Source organism: Vidua chalybeata, chromosome 3, assembly GCF_026979565.1.
Source record: "Vidua chalybeata isolate OUT-0048 chromosome 3, bVidCha1 merged haplotype, whole genome shotgun sequence".
Lineage (NCBI taxonomy): Eukaryota > Metazoa > Chordata > Aves > Passeriformes > Viduidae > Vidua > Vidua chalybeata.
In genome coordinates, this window is record NC_071532.1 from 19,386,771 (window position 1) to 19,399,116 (window position 12,346).

Below are 12,346 nucleotides of genomic sequence, written 5' to 3' on the forward strand. Positions count from 1 at the left end.
CAGTGCTTTGAGTTTTTCACTTCATCCCTTTCATGTGATCCTTCTCATCCTTCACTGATCATTAGTAATGGAAGTTTGACATGGAAGTTGTTCAGGCTGCCTCTCTTCATAGATTGTGCTCTGACAGGGAGAACTCAAGGTAGCAAGAAAATAATCACGAAACCAATAATCTTTGGAGTGTTTGGGAGCCACTAAGTTCTCTTGATTGAAGGCTAGTCAAACATGCCTGATCCAGAAACCTCTCAACCTATTAGAACTTACCAATGCAGCTGATGACTGGTTTTTCACTGTTTTTCTTTTTCTCAATCTCCAGGATGAATTGGATCTCACAGACAAGAACAGAGAGGCTATGTTTGCACTCCCTCCAGAGAAGAAATGGCAGATTTACTGCAGCAAAAAGAAGGTACTACTGTTTTCTTCATTGGAGTAGCTCACCGATAAATTCTGTGTGAACATTCATAACTGCATCTTGATTTGAACTGTGTGTTTATCTACTGTTTACTCAAGAACATGAATAAGTGATGGAAGGATTTTTATCAGCATGGATATGGCACAATTTTCTGATATATATGCACTTGTGATTTCTGAAGAGGGTCTCAACATCTTAAAATAGTACACTGTCCCAGTTTGAATACTTCATGTGTTTGGGTTTTGTTGTTTTGTTTTGTTTTGGTTTTTTTTTTTTTTTTTTTTTTTTTTTTTTTTGGGTTTTTTTTTTCTCATTTGTTTGGGGCTTGTGGGAGAGAATTGGGTTTGCTTGTTTTGTCTTTGAGCTGAAAGAGCAACTATCATGGAAATGCATTAAGGAATTTTTAAAAACTTTTGTAGGTTGCTTAAAATAGAAAAAGTATTGAAGTCTTTCAGAATGTCTTCAAATATCTGTAAATTACACAACAATGATGTGTGAACAGTGATGTCTTAAAACTTGGTAGTTCAAGGTCTTCCAGAGTTTGTAATAAATGTTCCACAGTGCACTGGAAAGTGAGGAGCACCTGCTCATATCACTTTCCATGTAACACTTCTCCCTTCAAGGTCTTCAAATTTCTGACAAACCAGTAAAGGGACAATAAATCAGAGACTGATCAATAACACTAATATGTTATCACTGGCAGAATTATGGCCAAGTGAATGGATAAGTTGTGTCATTGCTGTGAAACTTCTAAACAAGGAGTTTCTGCAGCATTGGAAAAGTTTTGCTGCTCTAGGAAACAGAAACGAAGATAACCCCAATAATGTAATTATTAGCCATACATGTTAGGAGGAAAAAGGTGTGGTGGGTTTCTTGGTTAATTTTATTTCCCAAGTGTGCAAGTCATGCTATAACAGCATCAGTCTTTAAACATAAGTCTGCATAACAGAAGGTAGAAGAGGAGGTTTGGACTTTGATACCGAACCTGCAGATTTAAATCCTACTCATGGTCCTTCTGGGGGCTGTGTTTGCTGCCTTTTTGTCTCCAAGTGGGGGCAGTGAGGTTTCTTACCATGTAATTAAAGAAAACTAGTCCAATCAGAGTGTTTTGCCTTCAGGATTTTTTTTTTTTTGGTTGATTGGGTTTTTTTAAACTTTACACAGGCAATTAATTATAATTTCTATAATTAATTAATAGAAATCAATTAATTACGGTGGCTCTGAGCTAGCAATAGAGCACAGGAACAGTCTAGGTGCCATTGTCTTCAATGCTATCTCCATTCCTTTTTCCTGCTGGGGGGAAGGTGCAGGCTGCTGTGATTAATATCTGCTTTACATTTTTGCTGGCCAGCTCTGCTGGGCTTTTCAGCTCTGGTAGGAGAGGATCTATTTGTAGCTGTCTTAGAGACATCTCACCTCCTGGACCAGTCATCCTTGGCAGGAATATTTGTGCTTTAATGTATTTAATATGTTAGTTGGATTCACTCATTACACTGGGGACCTTGTTTTTGTTGGAGTTTTTTGGTTGTTTGTTTTCCCCTGTGTTCTACAGCAGTAGATCTGCTATAAAGACTTGCAAAGTTAAAGAAGCTGCATACTGGAAAATCTTCATACTGCATTTATAATGCAACTTCAGTTAGCTGAACTCCAGCTATCCAAAATGATGTGCTAACTGGAATGGGATACCACTGCCAGATGTCTATTCATTACATTGTAGATACTTTCAATTACTTGAAACCTTAACTGTCCAGTGTTAGTCATTGTTTCCCTCACAGGCAGTCAGATGATTGGTGATGATACCTCTCTCTAGCCCACTACCCAATCCACCTATCATTATTGTTTTGCAGTGACAGAGAAGACTGTTCCAGGCTTCACTTGAAAGCAAAACCCCCTTTTCCCTGAAGAATTTTCGGTCTAATTTTAGCCACAAAGGTGCCAATGTCTTAGTTGGCAGAACACTTCCAGCTACCCAGGACAAGCCCCCAGAGGACTCTGTCTTGCTGATGCTGGGTTCTTGGCAAGCAGGGCCCTATACTTTGAGATACGGCAAGTGGAAACACTACAAACTAGAAGGTCAAGAAGTGCAGACTAAGGCAACTGTTCACAATTGTTAATTTCAGGTGCCTTTTCTACTCTAAAAGTAATGGAAAGTCAGAGCTTCCTTATTTGCTCTAAAAGTGGTGAGATTATTGTGCTGCCTTAAACAAACATCACTTGCAAAAATGAAGATTAGTAGTTGTTGTAGACACACATTTATCTTGGCAGTCCGATGTTAGATGTAATCTTCTATTGTACTTGATTCCAGTGTGGTGGCAGAAAGTCACTATTGTATTAAAAAACTCATTCCACCTGTTCCTAATGTCAAGTCTTTCTGAAGAAATGGAGGAAGACAGGTAGGTCTGTGCACTGAAAGTTGTATGCCAGGGGCACAGCTTGCCAGTAAACAGTCCACAGTAATCAAAGGTGGCTGAAACCTGAATCGAAATTTCATGATTGTGAGTGATACCTACAGAGTAGCATTCACACAGTATTACACAGCCATGCTTGCTTTGATCTCTTTTGGCTATTCTGGGTTCATATTTGAGACCGTTAGTATTAAAAACAAGTCACTGATTATTTGACCTAAAAGAGTAGCTCCAGCTAGCAGCTCTAGTGGGTGCTTTGCTCTCATTTGTGGAATAGCTATTTGCAAGGAATAAAGGCTGGCCTGTTGGAAAATGTTAATGTCTTCTCAATCTCCGCTGTTCACTACCTTGACATTAATCAGTAGAGGATGGACAATGAGAAATGCAGTTGGCTTGATTTGCATCAGAGGAATCATTGACTAGTCACGACTGATGGCACCCTAACCCTCTACCCAAACCATCAGTACATGTACATGTAGAAGGAGCTTCCACTGATATTGTTAAGTAAGGCCATATGTGGAAAATACAAATTATAACATCCTCCCTAAGTTCACATATTTTATTCTGGTTTTGTTTAGAATAATCTTCATGTCTCACCATAAGCTGAAATTTAGACTTGCATAAAACTTACATAGACTTACTAGAACTCCTCTCTAGATTTCCTACCAGATATAAGTTTTGCAGGAATTAAATAAAGCACTAGACCAAGATCTCAAATGTATTTATTTGCAAATTTCCAATGTCAAAATTTAGAAAAACAGTGTTCTTCACTGCTGTTTTACCAGGAGCTGATACTAACATACATAATCTCATTAAATACCAATCAAATAATTATGTGGAAGAAAAAAATTGTTAGCTCATTTGTCTCATCTATAAACAAGCTCATATTGGGATCCCAAAATGTGTAAAAAATACAGGTATTGCACTGCTTCAGCACACATTGCTTTGGATGCAGCCTGTGTTTCTAAGAATGAGGCTTCATTGTGCAGGCCGTAGCTCATTGCCTTCTGAACAACCTTACAAGCTGTTAGACTTATTGCTATTGGAAAGCGAGTCAAGTTGTTTTCTTTTTATGGCCTTTCCTGCCTCCAGAGACTAATTTGTATGACTTTGGCTGAGCAGATTTTAGTAGCAAGCACACACATTTTACACAGTTAAACAAGTTAGTTTTTTTTCACCTCTGTCTTTCTTTGAGGGAAAAAAAATGGTAGCAAATCTTTTTCCAAAGTAGAGTCAGACTGGACAAGCTGTATCATACAGCTTCTTTCCAATCAAACAAAAAAAAAAAAAAAAAAACCCAATCTCAATCCTTCAATTCTATTAATATGTTGAGATCTCCAAAATATCTCAGTGTTATCTTGTACTCTTGTGATTTTAGTGGTATCCTAAAATAGTTGCTTTGAGTTGATTGTGCTTTATCTACTCAAGTGAGACTATTTAGACTCAAGTAGTGAGGTAATAAGCAGCACACTGAAACTTTCTGGAAGTAGACATTCATGGCATCTGAGAAAAAGTACATACTGTAAAAAAGTGCATACATCTGTAAATTTATTCTACTTTTTCTATTATGGGAAAGAGATTCTCCACAATAGCAAAATACAATATAAAAATTCAGAGGAAAATTTACCCGAACCATAGTCTGAAACAGCCAATATGCAGAAAATAAAAGAATACCCTTCATGACACCATCCTCTGCATTTTTTAAAAAAAAAATCTATTAATGATATTTTTCATCTACATAATCACTAAAAAAACTGATAAACTGGATATGAAAGTAGGAGTCAAGAAAATTCTTTGTTCCAAAAAGTCTTTGATTGAAATTGTTATATACTTTCAAAGAACTGTCATTGTTATATTTATGCATAAATACATTACTCTCCACCTGAAGGAAGGAATAGGTAGTTAGGAAAATTTTTGGCCATGTCATTGTCTTAAACCTTTGCACTATTTACACATGCCATGGATGCATACAGCATCCCTCTCCCCTCATGCTGAAATATCTGAATATATTTTCAGATCAAGCACTGTTCATTCTTTTTCTTTACTGCACTTATCTATCTTCTACGATGTTCTTGTGGTGAAGTTTCTGGGTTTGGGTGAGCTCACTGTAAGGAGCAGGAAGGACAGAGTAGAAGGCACTTTTGTGTATTACACAATCATTAAGGAGTCCAAGTCCTTTGGACTGAGGTCACAGATCGGTGCTGAACCACTGAGGCTGCAGTCCAAGTGCAGAGTGCCCCAGATGTCCTCCTAAAAAGATTTACACCTCTCCCAAAGAAGCACCATCACTTTGCAGTCAATTATCTTTTCCTAACATCAGGGGCCATCCTCATAGGCTTTGAAATACTCCTGAGAATCCTAGCCTTAGTGAGACATCAACCTTTAGTAGTTTTACTGCTGACTTTTTATACCATTTGCAGCTCATTTTCACAAACTCCTGTGTTTGGTTTGGATTGTCAGCAATATGTCACCATAAAAAGTATAGCTGGATATTGTGCAGCTGGATATAGAGTAAGATACTTCGAAATCTGCTGGAGGGATCTAAACTGCTTTTGCAGCTTTTTATATAATTACCGTAGCCTAGCAGGGGTGAAGGACAAGATGGATGCAAATATAAAATCTGGAGTCCTCCTTGCCTTTAGGGAAAGCTTTCAGAAGTGAGTGAAAATTTCTGCACTCGCTATTTGTTCTAGGGCTGCTGTGCATCTGTGGTTTTGCACTGTGAAGCATAGTCTTTGTATTTAAGGCTTCATATGGAGGTTCTAAGAGCAGGAGACTGCATTACACTTGATGTATTTAGATAGGAGTTCACTTCTTCAGGTCCCTGCTTTAAAGCAGGAGATACATACTGAGATCACAGAATCACAAAATGGGTAAGGGACCACCAGTGGGATCATCTGTGGCAAGCAGGGTCATTCTAGAGCACATGGCAAAGATTGCATCTAGACCATTCTTGAATATCTCTGTTGAGGGAAACTCCACAACCTCTCTGGACGACCTATTCCAGTGCTTGGTCACCCACACAGTAAAGAAGTTCTGCCTCATACTTAGCTGGAACTTTCTATGCATCAATTTCTACCCATTGCCTCCTGTCCTATTGCTCAGCACCACAAAGAGCCTGGCTCCATCCTCTTGGCATCCTCCCTTCAGATACTGATAGGCATTAATAAGATGCCCTCTCCTTTGTTCCTTCTCCAGGCTGATGAGGCCCAGCTCCCTCAGCCTTTCCTGGTAAGAGAGGTGTTCCAGTCCCTTAATCATCTTTGTTACCCTCCACTGGACCCACTCAGGAGTTCCATGTCTTGCTTGCACTGAGGTGTGCAGAACTGGACACAGTACTCCAGATGTGGCCTCAGCAGGGCATGAGCCACAGGACACACACCTGGTTCATGGATGGCTTGTTGTCAACCAGGACTCCCAGGCCCTTCTCCACAGAGCTGCTTTCCAGCAGGTCAGTGACAGCTGTTAGCCATGTGCTGGTCTGTGGAATTATTCTTCCTGAGGTGCAGGCCCCTGCCCTTACTTTTATTGAATTTCATACAGTTCTCCTCTGTCCATCTCTCCAGCCTGTCAAGGTCCTTCTGAAGGGCTGCACAGCCCTCTGGGGTATCAGCCATTCCTCCCAGCTTGGTGTTGTCAGTGAACTTGCTAAGGAGGCATCTGCTCCTCCATCCAAGTCATTGATGGACATGTGAAACAATACTGGGCCCAGTATTGAGCCTTGGGGGACATCACTAGTGAAAGGCCTCTAACTAGACCCTGGGCCACTAGATCCCTCTGGAATCAGCCATTCAGCCAGTTCTGAGCTATTCAGGAGATGATACATTTTCCCTAAAGAAGAGAGAAAATGGATCTTCATCTGGTCTCATTTAGTGATATAATATGCCAGATGAAGATCACACTATTGTGTTGTCTGAGTGTGGGCTTTTGGTTTTGTATTGTCTGTTTTGAGCTACAAAAGCCCTTTGGGGTTCATCCTTTCTGTATGAAGACTGCCAAGCACGTGGTTGTCCCATAATAAATGAAGTGGGTGGTTTGAAGTTGTATTTTTTTCAATTCTATCTTCTTGCATTATTTTTTCCTCTTTGAAATACTCTTAGAGTCTGTTATTGATTTGGAATATTAAACTGTTTTGGTAATGGATTTATAGCTTTAAGGAGCATTTAATGTGTCCCTTATAAGTTCCTTTCTTTAGAGTTGTTGTTCCATATGTGGTATCTGGGAGCAGCAGACGTGAACACACGAGATGGTTTGCTGCAGTATTTGAGAAGCCATTTGTAAGGACTCACAGTTTGATGAGTCTTGGATGTGACTACATGAGAGATTTTCTTTCAGCACTGCAGGAAGTATTGAAGGGGAGTATGAGTGGATGTGGGGGTGGGTACTTTTACTCTCTGTTCCCTGGGAAGTCTGGAAAACACAGGGTAACCCTCACAGCACGTGTGATAGCTTAACCGCAATAGCAGTTGGTGGGCAGTAGGAGGCTGAAGAAGCTGCGTGGGATTTGGAGTGCTTAGTGTAAGCAATCCCACAGTTAGCACTATTGATGACTAATCCATGAGGGTCTCTCATGGCCACAGGGCAAAGGCCAGCAAAGCCACAATGGATATGAAGAATTATACTTTATCTGAAGTCTTTGGTACATCAGAAAATTGTTTCTCTTCCTACCAATTCTTTGGAAGTTTGTGGCTGAAGTTCAGCTTCAGTCAACATTTTAATGTAACTCAATATTCAAACCTTGATAATGACCTGAACAACCTGATCTAACTTTGACATCAGCTATGAGTGGGTCCCTTCTTCTGAAGGCCCCTTCCATCCTAAATTGATTTGTCATTCTCTAAGCTGTTCATAAATCAAACTAGGAAAGCAGCTGTATGGCCCTTTAAAGAAAGGAAACATCAATAATGCTTCATGCAACCTCCTACATACTGTCCTGTATTACTGCTGTGAGACCAACTCCTTGAAACAGGCATTAGCAGATGCTGTTTGGTTCCTTCCCAGTGCCTGGGATCCATGGTTTCCTTCTGTCTGGGAAGACTGCGTGACTTCCTTAGCTTAGAAGGCTGCTGGTGAAACAGTCTGAAATGTAGAATCTCTCAGATTAATTCCCTGAAAATAGACTTACTTTCAGTTTGCCTAGGGCTCACTGGAAATTTCATAATGCTGGGAAGTCACAGTGGGAGAATGTTGCCCTTTGCAAACCACGGCATTCCTTCAGTTTGATGTTTGGAAAATGCCAGCAATTGTGGAGTTAACTTCCTTTTTTCCCACCAGCATCTGTTCCTTTTTCTGTTAGCAGAATGACTTCATGCTCAGATGTTTGGAATGATTTGTTAGCTTGATGCTGACATTGGGTCATTTCAGTATCTTTAGTCTAGGTATGGAAGACAGGCACAAGACTTCAAAAATTACTTTGCTATAAATGCAAGTAGGCTTAAGAGAATCGAATTCAGAAACTCTGGCCTGTGACAAGTACAGGACTTAAAACAATAAAATGCTGCAAGAGTGTCCCTAATGCAGCAAAACCACACATTTCCTGATTAGTGGTGTACTTGGGCCTTTCCAGTGTGAAAGAGCTGTTTGATTGATGGTACCTGTTAATGTGTGTCATAGGCTGAAGCACTAGCTCCTAAATTTGGGCAGCACCGCTAGCACAATGTAAAGTAAAGCCTAAAATTATATACATCTCCTCCTACATCATTTAATGAAGAGACTGTGTTCTCACTGGAAAAATAAAACTGGGGAATTCATGTAAGACACCGTCTCATTCTATTATAGTTCCATATAATGAATTTAAAAATTTTATCTCACATAATTATAATATAAATTTGTTGATGTTGCCCGATTATTTTTTAAGCAGGTCAGCATACTTTAAAAGAATCATTGCCTGTTTTTTATGGTTTCTCTTGGACCTCCTGTAATTGTTTCTTCATTTTTTTACTTGTTATTTTTGCTTCTGTAGTAAAGACCTCAAAGTGTGTACTTGAAAAAAGACTATAGTAGGCTTAATGATGTTAGAGACTCCTCTTAACTTTATTTTCCTTGAAGTCATTCTTGTAACAGTTTAAAGTGTAAGTTTAGAGTCAAGAAGGCAAAAATGCATGCACAATTCAGACGATATACCATTATTATGGCTTGGAATTGTGATACCTGAAAGACCACATTGTAGCGGAGGTAAGAGGAGATCAATTTTTCCAAGTTGTCTGCTTTATTTGGTTTATGTTTTCCACGTTGCAATGCCAACAGTTGCAGACTCATTTATTTATCCTAGTGTAAGAGGGTACCTTGGGTCAGGGTCTTGAAATTACATATTTATTTATGTATAATTAAAAAGTATTTTCTTCCCTGCCCCCCATGGGAAAAGCATGGAATATTTTTAGCTCCTTCCTCCCTCTCCTCTCCTTCTCCAACAAAAAAAGTTTAGTTGGTCCTTAAAAAATGCCTTCTTACCTCCTTAGTTCAGACTGCTGAAGACATAAATGTCATAAACTTGCCACAGTATTTGCTATAGATATTCTTAGTATGCAGAATTTGTGTGTCCATCTTGCAGGTATGTGTTTTTCAGGTGAGTTAGTAGTTCTTCTGTTGAAGTTAAAACTCAACCGTAATCAAAAATCAGGCCCAAAATAGTCCCGAGTTAGTAAAATTGTCATCATCATGCCTAATGCTGTGGTTTGCATTTGGCTTACCTTCTGTGGGAGTTTTGGGAGGACTCAGTGGAAGCGGATTTGACCCTAGCATGAAAAAAAAAAAAAAGGAAAAAGAAAAAACATTTATCCAGCTGTCATCCTATTAACATGGTGTAATTCGATGTACTTAAGAACAAAAATAATGGCGAGCAGTCCAGTCCTGCTGCATGGGAAGTGCATGTAAATGCTGATACCACTGGATTATGTTCTGTCCTTGTCTGTCCTCTTGCACAAGTTCTGATTCTTCACAATCCAAGTATGATTGCTGATGGCATATAATAATAATAACAGCACATACTCTGTACAATGCCGTTCTCACCATTCAGATTAGTCTTTGGTGGATATGCAAGAGCAAAGAATGTGTAAATAACAAACATGTTTCTGTGGTGTTTGAGAACCAAATTTGGCAGAGATCACTCTGAATTTCACTGAATATTCACTGAGCCTTAAAGAAGCTAGTGAATGCTGAGCAGGAAGAGTTGCTGAATTCCTATCTTTTTAGTGAGAAGTTTAGAAATGGACAGAGTAAAGAGTTATTGTGGGACTACAGTGACAGCCATGAAGAGAAAGAAAGGAATTAATTGCCTTCTACTTTCTGGGGAGTTGTTTAGTTTTCATCGCAGTCAGATGTGACAGTTTCATCTATGCGCCTTAATTGAGGTGAAAGTCACGCTGTCTTCCGTGATAATTCAGTCATCTGTTGAAAGGTACTTGGTACCCCAAACACTTTGGAGATGTACTAAGTGAAGGAAATAAAGGCTGGGAGAAACAGTTTTACCTGAGTTTATGGATAGGGTGGCGAAAAAGCAACTGAGTGATACATAAAATACTGGGCTATCAGCCTAAGAGCTGTGGGCTTCAGACTGTTTTTATTTCCTTTGTTCTATCCAACAACTCCTAACCTTTTTTTTTTTTTTTTTTTTTTTTCTTCAATAGTGAAGGGTTAAATGATGGAGAAAAATGAAAAATACATTGGCTGCCCTGGCCATCTTATTGTCATCTTTCTTAAAAAAGGGCCCAGAGCAAAAACAAACTAAAGCAATCAGTGTTGCTGGAAAAACAGACAGTGGACATGTTATGAACAGTGAAGATAAACCTTTCAGAACTTGGTATTAAAAAATTCTCTTTTGTGCTTCTAGAAGGAACTTGTCCTAAATGTATCTGCTGGCTCTAGGTAGGTGTGTCCTTGGTAGTTCTGTGTGTCTCTGAGGACAGTATGTGACATTTCATTCCCATCATCAAGCAACATGCAGGGTGTTTGCCATGAATCGTAGGTGGCTTCATTTTATTTACAAAAGATTTTAAGTCATTACTTGTTGGAGATAAACAGTAGGACAAAAAGATAAACTTGGGGGCTCACTTACACAGTCTGAGCCTTTCTGTGGCTTTTCACATTGCCTCAAGAATGCCAGGAGAAGGAGGAAAGGAAGCGAAGAAGGAGACAGTCCAAGTGACAACATTCTAATGTGGCAGGAATACATTTAAAAATAGTGCTGTTGGAAAAGAGACAAGGTAAGCTGGTTGTGTAAGGAAAAAGTTCCTTTCTGTATCCATGGAATGTTGACCGTAAGCTGAACTGGGTAATGGAAATGTACACACAATACCTGTATAAACACAGAGTAAACAGTAGAAGGGACAACGCAGAGTTTGGTTGTTAACGAAGCAATAGAATATGTCCTGCTACTGCTGCTTAGTGCTTGTTGAGATAGTGACAAATTGTTGGCTTCATCTGCCACAGATTACACGCATTACTGCAGGATGTGACCTCAAGCTCGCTGCAGGTTTGAGGGAGCAGAGCTGTGCTTCAGGAGTGCAGCCTAGGTCCATAGCCACACCTGCTGAGTAAACCATGTCCATGAGAAACGTTTTATCTTCTTCTGAAGACCCTCTGGGTAGAATGATCATGACACAATCTTCTGACTGGTAGGATCCTCCCTAGTGGACATTTTCCTTCACATCCAGAAGGAGTGGATGGGCTGAGGAAAGGTAGGCTCCTGAGTATATGTTCATTGAAAGTAATAGTACTTTTACTTCAGTAATACTGCTATTACTTCAAGTAATAGTACAGAAGGATCATTTTGCAGCAACAGAGTCAGGAGAACTTACTCAACAAGAGAAGAACTTCCATGGCAGAGGCTAAACATTCAGCAGTGGAACAATGTTTAATATTACACTTCAGTATTATGTTTCAATAATTACACTTCAATCTAGCAAGAAAGCTTTGTCCTGAGGGGAGAAATCACTGAAGAATTCAGTGTGGCCTCAGCTGTACAATTAAGTAGTTCTGTAAATGTAGGGCAAGTTATCTTCCTGGTCACTTCACACACTATACTCCTAAATTAATACCTGATGATGATGGTATTCCCATCCTATAGCAGGGCTGAATATGTTTGAAGAAGGACAAGCAGGCTTGTGTGATCTGTAAGTGATAAGAAGAGGCTGCTGCAATCAGTGCTGGCAGCAAGTTTGCATCTGTATGTATTGAGGAGAATGATAAACACCAAAAGAAGGCAAAGAAAAGAGAAATGAGTTCTTAAAACTGGACATATACTATACAATCCTACTAAAATATAAAGTTCCTTAAAAAGTACTCTCTCCATCAATAATCTATTAGTCTTAAGCCAGATATCCTTATTGTAAACTTAATCTTGGTTTAAACACTACAGTTCTACATTAAAATCAGTGGTTGAGAATTCTGATGTTTCAAACAACACTAATTCTTATCTTCAGCTCAAAGCAATGCACCGACCACCTTACTGCCTGCCAATTATACCAGTCTAGTGAGAATTGCCACTCTTATTTTCTGTGAGAATCTCTCCCTGTGTGTATATGCAATGGATGTC

At 39.4% G+C, this 12,346-nt stretch overlaps 1 protein-coding gene across 1 annotated transcript in view; it reads left to right on the top strand.

Annotated features, from left to right (window-relative positions):
* DAAM2 (dishevelled associated activator of morphogenesis 2) overlaps positions 1-12,346 on the top strand; it is a 170,579-nt gene that overhangs the window by 77,832 nt on the left and 80,401 nt on the right. The window contains exon 3 of the mRNA XM_053938696.1: positions 314-403. Coding sequence (XP_053794671.1) covers positions 314-403 — 90 coding nt within the window. The remainder of the gene's footprint in view (positions 1-313; positions 404-12,346) is intronic.